The sequence below is a fragment of the Marmota monax genome, unplaced genomic scaffold (genome assembly GCF_021218885.2).
Source record: "Marmota monax isolate L192 unplaced genomic scaffold, Marmota_monax_Labrador192_F-V1.1 WCK01_AAM20220418_F8-fsc00024, whole genome shotgun sequence".
NCBI lineage: Eukaryota > Metazoa > Chordata > Mammalia > Rodentia > Sciuridae > Marmota > Marmota monax.
In genome coordinates, this window is record NW_026695224.1 from 18,625,625 (window position 1) to 18,640,820 (window position 15,196).

Consider the following 15,196-nt stretch of genomic DNA (forward strand, 5'->3'; position numbering starts at 1 on the left):
TGGGGACCCCAGGTAGATGCAGCTCCTTCTAGCTGCACCCCATCTACAGCCTTGTGGAATGTATGGCTGTCACACCTGGTGGAGGTGCTCCTTGTGTGATCCACAAAAAATCCTGCCTCAATCAAAGCCAGCCTCAGCAATTTAGCAAGGCCCTGTCTCAAAATGAAAAAATAAAAAGGGCTGGAGACATAGCTCAGTGGTAAAGCATCCCTGGGTAAAGCACCCTCAGCCCTCTAGTGTCATCTTTTGTTGTTGTTGTTGTTTACTGGGTTAAACTGCGGTACCCTCCAAATACATTTTGGACCTTTTTTAAAAATCACATACGTATCTCTTTTACTGTTTGTATCTTCATGCCCTTTAGTCTCAAATGTGAGAATGTAATACAGACAAAATGAGATGAAGAGAGAATAATAAGAGTTTCAAATCAAGCCACAGGGCTGAATTCCAAATCCCACCCCCATCTGCTGCCACTTACCCCGGCAGCTCCAGATGAGACACGTGGGGTTTTAATTACTTGGTAAGGCTTGGAGAATCTACTGTGAGGCACTGGGAGAGAAGTTTTTTAACTCTCCCCAACTACAAAAATGAAACTTGTTCTTTGTGAATCAACAGCAACACAGAAGCCTGGAGCGTGGGGAGAGAGCAGGTCCCACGCATCTCCCCACCCTCCACGTCAGCCTCCACACTCAAGAAAGAACTCAAGGAGGATGAGTAGTAGGACACATGCCAGAGGACAAAGGACAGAAAGTCACAGGAGGTGTGAAGTCAGCCTGCATTTTACCAACTCAAGTTCTCTTACCATAGCAGCAATTTCTGCTCCGGTTTTGTGGTTTAAAGCAGCCAGTACAATTGAGGCAATAAAGAAAAAGAAAGTGCTGAGTCCAGTGTTGACCAAATCCTAAACAAAAAAATAAAAATAATTTGAAAAGAACAATTTGAAAATCAACTGAAGAACTTCCAAAATAGGATGCACAACATGCAACCTCCAATGGCCCCGAATCTCAGCCTTGAAGACACAGATACTGGTCACACAAAGGAAGACAAAAATAATAGTTCACGGTTAATGGTTGCTTGGCAAACTTGCACAACAAAATCCACCACATCACCAATTCTTGACTTAAACAACAGCCATTATTTACTGTTTAGCGTCCTGGTATCTTTTTAATTTTTTGCAGTGCTGGGGTTAGAAATCAGAGCCTCACAATTGCTAGACAAGAGCCCCACCACTGAGCTATACCCTCAGCCCTCTAATGTCATCTTTTGTTGTTGTTGTTAATATTTTCTTAGATGGTGCTGGACCTTTATTTTATTCATTTGTTTATATGTGGTGCTGAGAATCGAACCCAGTGCCTCACATATGCTGGGCAAGAACTCTACCACTGAGCCACAACCCCAGCCTCTCTAGTGTCATCTTTTTAGAAAGATGCTCACACAATGGTCTTAGTGTGGACAAAGCATCCTAAGGGTCCAAATGTACTGAGACTGATGCAGTCCCCAGCATTCCTTGCCTCCATGTGTAAGGTTTAAAGCACATTATTTTCAGACATTGCGAACACATGTTCTTACCTAGATTTTCAAACCTCTATGTCACCAAAGTCACTGCAGAATTTTCTCCTAAACCTCTTGCAAAGCAAATGAAGTTACTTACCTAGTGTTTCACAGACTTAACTTCTGTCTTATTTATGAAAAGACTACAACACACTGATTAAGAGCCATAGCCAGCAGCCAGGCTCAGTGGTGCATGCCTGTAATCCCAGCAGCTTGGGAGGCTAAGGCAGGAGGATGGTGAGTTCAAAGGCAGCTTTAGCAAAAAGCGAGGTGCTAAGCAACTCAGAGACCCTGTCTCTAAATAAAATACAAAATAGATCTGGGGGTGTGGCTCAGTGGTTGAGTGCCCCTGAGTTCAATCCCTGGTACCAAAAAAAAAAAAAAGAGTCATAGCCAGCCTAGGGTCTAACTAATACTATGACTTCAGATGAACTGCTGTGTTCCTATGTATTTTATGTGGACTAGCAGCCCCTTCTCCCCAGAGCTGTTCTGGAAGACAAGCAGAACTATGTAGGTGACAAGCCAAACACAACACCTGGCCCACAGCTGGATCCTCTACACTGGTACTTCTGTTATTGCTTTGGCACTAGACCCCAATAGCCTGGGTCATACTATATGGCCTCTGTGAACTATAAAAGCGATGAAAATTCAGGAAAAAGACCAAACTGCTTAAGTGCTGGTTGACTATACCATCAACACCTGGTGGTTCATCCGGTCTGGCCTGACTTCAAGATTGACTTGCTCTTTTTAAAGATGCAAAGAGACAAGTTTCAATTTAATAGTACTGAGTCTGGGTAGTAGAAACCACCTGGATTTCCGCCACACTTCTTCATGGGCTAGGGCAAAACTGCAATGTAGGGACTGTGAGGCTGTCTTCAAAAACACCTGCCAGCAGGACAGGGTTCAGATGTGATCTGTGAAGCCAGGGAAATTTCTCACAAATTCAAGCCAGAAAGTATCTAGATATACTTGGCTCTGGGATAAGATATTGTTGGGGTGAAAAATATAAAACACATTTCCCAAAGCAAAGATTATTCAGAAGGAAACATATTTTATGATATAATGTTGGAAGTCAAGCATCAAGCAAAATTGTGACTATGTAAAAATACAGATGTGATAAAAAGGGCTAGGAAATTAAAAAAAATTTTTTAGTTGTGATGAACACAATACCTTTATTTAATTTATTTATTTTGATGTGATGCTGAGGATCGAACCTAGGCCTCATACTTACAAGGCAAGGGTTCTGCCACTGAGCCACAATCCCAGCCCAGGCTTAGAAAATTTAAGGGGAAAAATTTAAAAATTGTAGGAGTACCAGTGATTTTAAACTTGTTTTAGCAATGACAATCAACATTAAATAAAGACTGAAAAGATAAATATGGTCAGAGAATATAGTGAAAAAATTTAAAAAGATGTTTTCAAAGACAAGATAATATCCTACTATGATCCCCCACCAGGTTATTCAGCCAATAAGATGAAACAAGGGGGAAAACACAAGCAACTGCTAACATGAGCACATCGACCTTCAAATTCCACTGAACTAACCCATTTTTGAGGCTGAAGCCCTCGCCTCAAAAATGAACCTGCATATTACTGTGCTTCTAGAGCTGTGCTGTCTCAAACACATGTGGCTACTGGACATTAAACCCACTGAGCTACATAAAATAAGAAGTTCCATATTTCAATCACATTAGCCCACTGCAAGTACTCAGTAGCCACCTGCAGCTCATGGCTGCACACAGAGCAGTACAGATCAGAAAACATTTCCACTGTTGGAGAAGCTTGTTGGCCAGAGTTGCCCCAGGGCCAATAACCAGGTCACACACAAGACAGGGACAGAGGAACAAGTAAAGCCTCACCACCAGGGCGCTTGCAGCTAACTCCAGAGTGTAAAACGCTTCACAGGATAGACAAATGACCCAGTGTTTCTAACAAATCAATAAAATAAAAGGAATGAATGGAAGGGGGTTATTTGTGTGAACCTCGTGTAGACTGTGACCTGAATAAGACAAATGTAAAAAGATATTTTGAGACCAAGGGGAAATTAGAGTATGAACTGAATATTAAATAATATTAAAGAATTGCTAATTTTATTGATATAACAATCATATAACGCTATCTTTTAAAAAGAAAGATAGTGAAGAAATAAAGGATTTTGCTAACTAATGAAAAAAATCATTTTAAAAGTTTGTATTTCTATTTAACACTATAAACCAAAATAAATCAAAGAAAATAAAAATTATATGAATAAAGCAAAACCACAAAGTCCCATGTGTATGTTTAAAAACCCTTCACAAAAAATACTTTTTAAGCTTTACACCAAATATAAGACATCCAATAAAATCTTGATAAATAGTAAACCTTTTGATATTTGATAAAATGACCAATATTCTTAAGAAAATGTAACAAAATAAGGAAAGGCCATGAATAAGCAAATTTTTTTTTCCTTTGATACTGGGGATTGAACTCAGAGGCACTCAACCACTGAGCCACATCCCATGCCCTATTTTGTATTTTATTTAGAGACAGGGTCTCACTGAGTTGCTTAGAGCCTTACTGTTGCAGAGGCTGTCCTTGAACTTGCGATCCTCCTGCCTCAGCTTCTCGAGCCACTAGGATTACAGGCATGCACCACCATGCCTGGCTATAAATAAGCAATTTTTTAAAAGTATAAATGGGGTTGGGGTTGTAACTCAGTGATAGAGTGCTTGCATTGCACGTGTGAGGCCCTGGGTTTAATCCTCAGCACCATATAAAAATAAATATATTTTAAAAAATACAATGGAACTTTAAAAATGAATAAAATTTTTTAAAGTATAAATGGCCAATAAGGAAGAAAAATGTTCAAATTTATTTGTAAGCAAAGAAGTGAAAATTAACTTGGCAATTGCAAGCTTCTTTTCTGGAAAAGACTACAACTCTGTATATGTATGTATGTATGTATGTGAGAGAGACAGAAAGATAGACACTGACACACAGACCAGCCAGCAGGGCTCACATGACATAACTTTCAGGAAAACTATTTGCTAATAGGCATACAAGATTTTGAACAGGTTCATATTGTCTACATATAAATTCCACACTTGGAAATTCACCTTAAGTACTAATAGAAAGTGCTAATATACCAAAGGTCTAAGTATAAGGAGGTCCTTCATGACATTATTTAAAGAAGTAAAAAACCAAAAGCAGGAGCTGGGGCTGTGTCTCAGCAGAAGCGCACTTGCCCATGTTTGAGACACTGGGTTCGATTCTCAGCACTGCATAAATATAAATAAAGAAAGGTCTATCAACAACTAAAAAACTATTAAAAAAAAACAAAAGCAAACAAAATGCTCAAGAATAGGGCATTTTACTAAATAAAATGGAATTTCCATAATAACACCATGCAGTCATTAAAAATAATGATGTAGCTTGTTATAGTTTGGATACGAGATATCCTCCCAAAGCTCTCTATTTATGAGGAAGTAAAATGATTAGATTAAGAGAGCAGTGACCTCTGATTAGGTCAGTGATTAGAACAGTGATTAATCCAGTGGATTAATCTATTTGATGAATTAATAATTTGAAAGAAGTAACTGGGTGGTAACTATAGGCAGGTGGGACATGGTTTGTGCCCTGTAAGTATTCATCTTCCCTGAAGCCCCTTCTCTCTCTCTCTCTCTCTCTCTCTCTCTCTCTCTCTCTCCTCCCTGACTTTGCCATGAGCTAAGCAGCTTTACTCCACTGAGCCCTTTAGATTAATGGTATCACATACACTGACAAAATGGAATTAGGGGCATAAAGTCTAAAGGAGAATGGCATAGTTCATCAATAACACTTGAGAAAAGATATTCTCATACTGGCAGCAGCCCTACTGGTTTGAGAGCTTACTACATGCCTTTATTCCCATTTTCTTCATTTTATATTTAAAACAATCCTGCAAGGAAAATATTATCTCCATTTAACCAATGGTGAGACTTCACTAATAGAAGGCTCATATGATGTACCCAGGTTCATGCACAGCCCTTAAGAACAACCCTGGACTTGATCTGACCAGGTCTATTGGCTTAAAACCTCTGATCTTAACCTTCCCAGAAGCTACTTCTTTGTCAAACAGGTCTTTCTATAGGGTGTTGTATGCTCTATAGCCCAGCCTGCCCTCAGAAAGCACCTACTGAGAGGACCTTGGAAACAACAGGCAACTGGGATACCAGCAAACAGAATGAACACCTTGACCTTGTCCCCCGAGTATGCATTAGTTGGGAAAGTTTGCAAGGCTCACTTAAGCTATCTGTCTACTACACTATTGGTTGAGGTCACACCTCAAGCATTTTTTAAAAATATTTTTTAGATATTAATGAAACTTTATTTTATTCATTTATTTATATGTGGTGCTGAGTATCAAACCCAGTGCCTCATACATGTTAGGCAAGCGCTCTACCACTGAGTCACAACCCCAGCCCCCTAAGCATTTTCTTACATATAACACAAACTTCATCTAAAAAACAGTTGAAATGTTTAAACTTCTCACAAAAACTTACAAAGTGCTTCCAGTTATCTTTTGGTTTTAGAACAAAGTTAAATTTAAAATACCATCACATTTTCCTTAGCTTTCAGTGTTAAGACAAAACTTGTAGAGTTTTCAACTGACATTAACTTTTCCAAATCAGTAACTCTCCTTTCATTTTACTCCCCAAAACAGTTTGTGGGAGCATTCTGTCAGGAAGATCTTCCTACCTGTACACCCAGGGACACCATGCTAGCAGCCCTGCCAGGCAGAGCGACAGCTCAGGCTTCCTCCCACAGTGTTGCCCCCCACTCTGCATGGAGCACCAGCCAAAGAAAGAAAGAGGTGCTCTGCAGTGCTCTCCTCATACCCCCAGCAGCTGTGAGTCCACAGGCTTCTCTCACAAGCACAGAAGTGTGAGGTGGCTGGTTGTACTTCTGAGTTTCTCCCTCACTGATTCCCCCTGAGCTCTTGCACATGCTTGTTTACAAAGAAATATTAAGAAAACCAAATTATATTAAAATTCCTTCTTGTTCAAGAACAAATAAGGACAACTAACACAGTTTAGAAGAGATAGCCTGGGACTGGCCAGCCCTCAGCTTCCCATGCCATCTGACAGGGCTGTCCAAACAGGGCTGAGAATTCAAAGTATGGAGACGAGTGGACATGTATCCACTCAAGACTTTCTGATCAAATCACCCAAACCTTCAGTCCTCCTAGTTACTTTGAGTTTAATAATATTCCTAGGCTTTACACAATATTGACATTTTCAATTCTTCCAGAATCAATATTTTTATAAATGGCTTTTGTGTGTTGTCTGAAAAATATGCAAATGTATTAATTCCATTTCTTTCCCATATTCTGCAAATACCAGTATAACTAGTCTTCTAAGGTGATCATAAAATAGAAATGACATCTTTAAAAGGTCCAACATAATTTTGTTATGTTTCTACCATTAGTTAAGATTCAATTTATTTATTTTTTCACTCAATGCAGTAAAGAAACATAAAATTTCACAGCTGAGTTATAAAGGAATGTTAAAATATCAAAATAAACTAGAACCAAACATGTCATGGAGAGATTCCAACTTTCCCTTGGAGCCAAGCAGCATTTGATCCTTTCACAGAAAGAATGGTAACTTCTACTCACTGTCAGGTTCCAGTTGATCTGGGGGATCCTCATGTGAAGGTTGAGACTGAACAGAATCAGCAAGACTCCAGTCACCACAAATGCACTACAGCTTACAAACTCAAAAAAGTAGAGGCCTTCACATGGGGAGCACTCCATGATGGTCTCGATACAGATGAATGCAATCAGGGCCAAAATCTAGGAAGAAAATTGGAAACATACATGCATGTATATATTTAGTACACATCTGTGAATATACATGCCCATCATATTTATGTTCAGCTGCAGAGTTTTCCTCTGGGGACAGCAGTTTAACTGTCAGAAATATGAACTACTTCAGTTTCTACTTAGGTAGAAACAGGTAGAGGGGCCTGAATGAAAGGTTGGAATTCCTAATGTAAACAGCGAAGGCTCTACCACTACACCAAAACCAGTTTAGGGAGGAATGGCACCCCTGTGTGAGTCACTGGCCCTGGGGAGGAAGGAGGAAGTAGAAAAGAACACCTCTGTGACGTTTTAGTTCATCCTTTGCCATCATAATTTCAAGTTGCTTGTTTCCAATTTATGGTCTCTACCACAGTTATGCTAGACACTGAGAGGATGGAATCTTGTGCTATCTGCAACTACCTTGGTGATTCATGTTGGGGTCACATAGGCTAACTAATGATTGGTACAATCTCCTCTTTCCTCAATTAGAAGCCCCTGAAAGAAGAGGCCCCTAATTAACCCATATGTTTGTGAAAGTGTTATCACTGGACTATATCACAAGAAGATAGAGTGGCAGCTTATTAAAAATTTAAAAATCTGCCATTAACAGAAATAATTTCTTTCTGAAGAACCAAAGTAACATTATAAGCAGTATGTCTCGCGAATGTAAAAATCATAAAGTCAAACAGATAAAAATGGAAATTACCAAGTGAATTTTTAAAGGTAGAGTTCAGGAGAAGAGGTGGCCCAGGGTTAAGCTGTTGGTCCTAAGATCAAGGGAGGTCAAGTAGTCTTGAGCAATGAACAGCAGTTCAGCCTTGGGCTCCTGGCCTCACCTCTGTTCCCCAGTGTCTCACAGCCCACCCCATGTCAAGCCCACACTACCATGTCCAGGCCAATCCCCACCCTGCAGCTCAAGGCAGAAAAAGCAGGAAGGCAGATGCAGGCAGCCCTGACATCCTCCAGAGACATGTCCTCCAGGGCCAGCCTCCCAGCATCCCAGGAGCCTTGTGAGCAATGGGGAAGCTCTGCCTCCCTTCCTTGTCCTGTGGAGTCAGAATCTGCTTCCTGACAAGATCCCCAGATTAACTGTGAAAAGCAGCCAAGACACAGGCTGTTCTGGGGCTCTTCCCTGCCTACTCAAGTCCTACTCACACATACCAATGCTCCATTCTCAGTGCCACCTCCTCCTCATGCTGTCCCTGAATTTCTCCCTGCCACATGTCATTTTATTCTACCCTGTCCCAAGAAAGCATTTTACTCCTACCCCATGCATCTCTCTGCACCCTGAGTGTTCGGTGTGCAGGCCACCTCTGTCCCTTCCTAAGGCACCAAGCGCAGTAACTTGCAGAGTTGGCAAATGTGGGCACAATGACTTGCAAAGCCCCACACTTTCCTGTCAGGGTCTCTGTGTAAAAGGAAAGCTGTTTCTGCTATTACCATCAGGGACACTTCCATGCTAATCTTATGTGGTCTTCTTACTTTCTAGTCCAAGTTAACATATTAAAGATGCAGATCTTGTTGATCAAAGGATACAAGATTTCAGTTTGCAAGGAATAGTTTAAGAGATCTATTGTGCAATATAAGGGCTACAGTTTTTATACCAATGGATTTATTTTGAAAATTATTGAGAGAGTAGAGCTTAAGTCTCACTGGAAAAAAAAATAAGTGAGGTGATGCTCATGTTCATTAGCTTGGCTGGACCATTCTACAATGTATACGCATTTCACATCATATTGTACACAATTAATATGTACAATGTTTAGTCATCCATTAGAAAATGAAAGACAAGACAGGGATCTCTAAATACACGCTTTGTACTTTTCCTAATGACTCTCTTTATAATTCTCCACAGGACCACAGCCTTTAATTCTCCATCTGAATTACATGCTTAACTTGCAATCAATACACAAAAGAAACAGTTCATATAAGGCAAACTCCTAAACATCCTTTTTTTTTTTCCACCCCTGTAATCGGATCTACTAATCTTGGGCAAGAAATAACACACTGTACTGATGAGTTACAAATGTTTCTGGTATGTTAACTTCAACCATATTTGTGTGGAAAGGTAACACCTAAATTCTTAAATATTAAAAAAAATGGCTTCAAGAAAATGCAAATCCAATAGGCTATTCGTTGTAACAGTGAACATAACAAAATATCTCTGCTCAACAGCTCATAATTTAAATGTTTTAATTAAATAAAAAATAAAGTAAGTTAGACAATGATAAGAACAAAGGAGAAAAAGCAGGGAAGGCAAGTGAAGTGTAACTGGGGCCAGGGTGTGAAAACTGTGGACTGTGGACCCTAGAATGCCCAGCTGAGAAGGGTCTGAGAAAGAACTACAGGAAGGCAGTAAGGTCCTGGCTTGCAGGAGGGAAGATCAGATACATAGAGCCCAGAGACATGCGCAGACCTGGATGTGATAGCCTACTGTGCCTGAGTGTGAGGAAAGAACTAGAGAGAGGCACAACCTGATTTGGATCTTAAAAGGGCCACCAACTCCACAGACCAGAGGCAGGAGGCTAGGGCAGAGGCTAGAGAAGAGCTGGAAGGCCTCTGCAACACCCTGGAGAGAAGATGGTGGCATGGATCAGGGTGGTATCTGAAGGTGATGAGCCCAGATGGTGAGAAGTGTTGAATTCTGGGTGTATGTTGAAGGCAGAGCCACAGGATCTGTGCTGACACACGATGGGATGTGAGAGGAAGAGGAAGGCAAGCACATTTCTAAGGTTCTTACTTGAGCAACTAGAAGAATGGCATTGCTGCACAGGGATAGGGAAGCCTGCAGGGGAGCAGGTTTGGGGAGGAGTTCAGTTTGGGACATGCTAACACTGTAACAGCTATCAGGCTTCAAGTGGAGCTAATTGTTAGATATGTGAACCTTGAGTTCTGGGGAAAGATTGGAATGGAGATGCAATTGGGAATTGGGGGACAGGATGGAACGACCACCCAGAGTGTGAGTACAGACAGAAAAGAGGGCTAAATGCTAAGCAAGTGATACTCCAACATGTTCATGACAGAAATAGCCACACAGCCTAAATTTCAATTTGAGTTTGCCAGCTACCAACTGGGTGTGGCAGCCAGTCCCTCCAAGATGGCCCCAACAAGGAGTCTTCCTAGTAGTCTCATCTCTGTGACACAATGAAGAAGGCTGACCCTCTTGCAGAAAGAACTTCACAGGTTAGGCCAGAAAACTCAAGTGTGATTTCTTCCTTCCTCTCTGTCTCTCTAGGATCACTTATTCTGGGGAAAATGAGCTAATATGGTCATGAAGATACTCAGGTAGCCTTATGGAAAAATCTAAGTGCCAAAGAACCAACAGCCAACAGCTATGTGAATGAGGGGTCTTAGAAGCAGGTCCTCCTGTCCCAAGTGGGCAGGCCTTAGGTGATACCATCCCAGACAATAGCCAGACTGCAATCACATGAGAACCAGAGCAAAGCCACTCTGGGATTCCTGACCCGCCGAAACTGAAGGATAATAAAGTTCTGTGGTTTTAAGCCACTAAGTTTTGAGGTAATTGGTTAACAGTAATAGATAATATATTAGGGAGGGAACCTCAATAATATTGTAATCACTAATATCAATAAAAAGTAACTACCAGTACTGGTTACCTACCATTTCTCACTCTTTACCATTTAGTCCCTGACACAAACCTATGAGGTAACATTAGTCCCATTTTATAGACAAGGAAACAGAGGTCCTATGAGATAGATAGCAAGAAGGAATGCCAGTATTTCACAGCCAAGATTTGATCCTCATCCTCTCTAGTTTTTATTGCCTTACTATGCTATTCTTCTTATCAATTCCTCATCCCCAATAGCTGTCTTCTTTGCATATCTCAAATGGTCATTATGTTCAAAATCAAAATATACAAACGAGAACTCAAACAGTAACATGCTGTATATAAAATAAGGAAATAAATGGTGTATTAAGAATTGTAATGCAAAAATAAATAAATAAATAATTTTTAAAAATAAGGAAATAAAATTATAACCTATACATATAGTTTTTAAATCAAAAAACATGTATTATACATCTTGTTTTCTAGCTTTTTTCTTTTACATAGTATCTGCAGGCATTTCCATATAAAAAGAAACATACATGTTATTTTTTTGACTACATAGGATATATAAATACACAATCTATAATTTCATCAATACTCTGTTGATAGGTGTTTAGGTGTTTTCTAATACTCAGCCATTACCACCAGTACAGTCTTTTTTGGAGGGGAGAAGGTACCAGGGATTGAACTCAGGGGCACTTGACCACTGAGCCACATTCCCAGCCCTATTTTGTATTATTTAGAGACAAGGTCTCACTCAGTTGTTTAGTGCCTCGCTTTTGCTGAGGCTGGCTTTGAATTCATGATCCTCCTGGCTCAGTCTCCTAAGCTGCTGGGATTACAGGTGTGCACAACCACACTAGGCCTAGTATATATATATATATTTTTTTTGCCTGATATTTAGCACAGCAAAATATCAAAACATCTTCCAGCACTGTGAAATCTAATAATCACTGGTGAATTAAGCCCACCTATTGCCTGATAAGGACTCAGACCAAGTCAGATCGGAAGCCAATAACTTGTAGCAACAGAGGAATCAAAAGTAACCTAACTTCTAAAAACTTTGCAGTGGACAAATATCAAGTATAAAAATATGTATAAAGATGTTAATGAGATATAAACATGAGAAAGCTAAGGTATTGCTAATCAGAGAGCCTTTTCTGTGTAGTTCTTACCAGCTGATCTAGAGTATTTTCGTAGCTGATAAGTAAATTGGCATTATAAGATTGTCAAATTTACCTAACTGTGGCTAATTAAGGTTGGCAACATCAAAAAGGAAGATAGGAGGACAAGGGGAGCGCTGTCTTACAACACTTTGTAAATGCTCATAAAGTCCAAAGTTAAACTGCTAAGTCCTTTCTGGAGGCTGTGACGTGAACAGGACTGTTCACCAACACATCGGAGTCTCCTCTACCCAGGCACATGGGGGTGCTGCAGAATTTTCCAGAGGCAGATTTTCTCTTGAAGATGAAGCTGATGCTTCAAAGCCCCTCCCTTGTGTCAGCTCCAGAAATGTGTTCACAGGGTTCTGTTTTTGTAAAACCTAAAAAAGCAAGTTATTTTAACTGAAGTTACCTAAGACCACTCCCTACCTCCTTCCATTCCAACTTCCTCTTTGGGCCAGGTGATGATGAAATAGCAATGGGCATTTTGGGGATCCTGCTAATTGTAAGTTGAGGGAGGGATACATTAAATTTGGGGTTAGCTAAAATTCCCACATATGGTTAAATTCCTATAGCCCTCCCAGGTTAAGAATGGCTTCCAGATATGCTTCAACATCCACTGCACTGACTAACCAGACAATGTAAAAAAAGGACAGGCCCCCAAATTCATAAGATAAACATACCCTACAATGCCCAACTAGAATAGTCTGTGAACAGTGGAGGAAACATAAGGAGCTAGAGGCTCATCTGTGGGAAATTCATTAAACTAATAAACTGTGAGTGCCTCCACAGAAGCTGTGCCTTATCGGGGATATACTCAGTAATGCCGCATCTCTCTCCAGCCATGAGTGCACTCTACCTTTTCCTCCCTTTCATGATGGAAATCACATGAAATTGAACTCATTCCAGGGCTTGTAGGTCACAAACCTATAGTGTAGAATAGATAGCAAGTACACACGTGGGAAGCCGCAGTTTTGTGTATCTCATTGTATTGTACTGAATTTTGATATTTCTGACAAATTTTGAACTGACAAAGTCTGACAGTTCCAATTAGAATGGTACACAAAAACTGCCTGCAACTCACTGAAACATCCTGAAGAAACAAGTGTTTCAGTGACAAACTCCTACACATATGCACCAATAAATCAATATATGTAGAAGAGCTTTTGCAGGGGGAAGGATAAATGCTAGGGATTAAATCAGTGCCTCACACATGCTAGGCAAGCACTAGACCACTGAGCTAGTGCCCCAGCCCCTTAGAAAAGAATTGTAAAACAATGTTCTTAATACAAGGTAGTGGCAACTAGAATCTTAGAATTTCTTGTGTAATAAATCTAAATTTCAGAGTGATTTTGTGTACTTTTTCAAAATACCTAATCACACTGAAATTGAAATACAATAGGAAGGATCCTTTTTAATGGAGGCCAAAACAAAAACAAAAACAAAAAGCCTTCTGAATTCATAATTTAGTATGCTTCTTATTCTAAATAAATATTTATTATTGCACCTGGTAGATTCACAACACTGGGATCTACTTCTGGGCTTGGACAATGAAACATGAATTTGTGAAACATCTGTTACTTCTGAGAGTAGCATTTAGGAGCCATGAGCAATTTTACCATGTGCCTTTCCCTAGCCATGGCAGCCAGCAATGTTCCAGACAAGGGCAGAGGGTGAAAGGCAAATGACAAATAAACACATGGACACACACACTCAACAAAATAAATGCAAATTGGGATATAATTCTCACCTATCATATTTATAAAAATATAAAGTGGCATATTGTGCTAAAGCTGAACAACCCTACACCAATGGAGAGGGTACAGACTGGTCCAGCATTGACAGTGATCTTGAGATTCTTCTCAAAATTATAAGTGTCCAGGGCTGGGGGTGTGGCTCAGTGGTAGAGTGCTTGCCTAGCATGTATGAGGCACTCAGGTTGATTCTCAGCACCACATATAAATAAATTTAAAAAGCTATCAAAAAAATAAAATTTTTATGGGACTGGGGTTGTGGCTCAGCAGTACAGTGCTTGCCTAGCACATGTGAGGCCCTGGGTTCGATCCTCAGCACCACATAAAAATAAATAAATAAAGATATTGTGTCCAACTAAAAAATAACTATAAAAAATTAAAAATAAATAAATAATTTTTTTAAAAAATTATAAATGTCCAGCCAGAGAGCAAGGGTTAAATAAGTGATAACACATCTACATACAATGAGAAGCACAAAGCAGAGAAACAGGTGCTTGTATGTGCTGGAGGGGAAAGATGTCTAGGGATACTTAAAGAACCAGAGTGCAGAATATTAGGCCTATAGTAACCCCATTTTGGGGAGGCACAAAAACCATGAGGCTATCTGTGTTCACAAAAACATAAACACTAAAAAAAGTGGAGACCTCTATGAGTTAGAATTGACTAGGGTACAGGAGAATCAGGTAGATTTTCTTTTTTATTTTAAACACTCCTGTAGTATATGAATATATAAGAAATATGTACACTTAAAATTCATGCATATGCATTTATAATACATGCATACATATTAGAAATATAAATGCATGTATAACCAACCATATGTATGTATACATAATATATATAGCACAGGAAGATTCTACAGTAAAATATTAATAGTGAATCCATCTACAACCATATAGGATAGATGGTCTTAGGCTTCTTTTATTTTCTAAGATTTCTACACATAAAAAGTGTGTTTTAATCAGAAAAAAAGTAAGTGTTCCATTATGAACACTTTTGAAATATCCAGGTTTATTTTGAGTTAAATGTCAGTGACCTCTAAGAATCAACCCCTATTTGTTTTGAACTACTCATGAATATTTTACAGTGAAATCAAAAACTTCAATGGAAAATGAAAGCCACCCTGCAAGCCTATGTTGATTCCATTTCTTTATCACAAGAGTTCATCATTCCAGAATCTCTTTGATGGCATGCAAACCTACTTCCTGGCCACCAACGAACTACAAGCTGATAAAGCAGGTGCATAGTAAGAGTCTCCTCCTCCTGAACACACTGACAAAGACAACCAGGAAGGAACAGTGTCATTAATGTCTTGGAAGGCATCTTTAAAGATTGGTCAAAA

The 15,196-nt window shown here is 39.6% G+C and overlaps 1 protein-coding gene across 2 annotated transcripts in view; it reads right to left on the reverse strand.

Annotated features, from left to right (window-relative positions):
- The window catches only part of Cmtm4 (CKLF like MARVEL transmembrane domain containing 4), a 60,203-nt gene that overhangs the window by 7,334 nt on the left and 37,673 nt on the right, over positions 1–15,196 (reverse strand). For both annotated transcript variants that reach the window (XM_046434306.2, XM_058576030.1), the window contains exons 2-3: positions 7,184–7,360; positions 800–898 (exon numbers count right to left, since the gene is read on the reverse strand). In XM_046434306.2, coding sequence (XP_046290262.1) covers positions 800–898; positions 7,184–7,360 — 276 coding nt within the window. The remainder of the gene's footprint in view (positions 1–799; positions 899–7,183; positions 7,361–15,196) is intronic.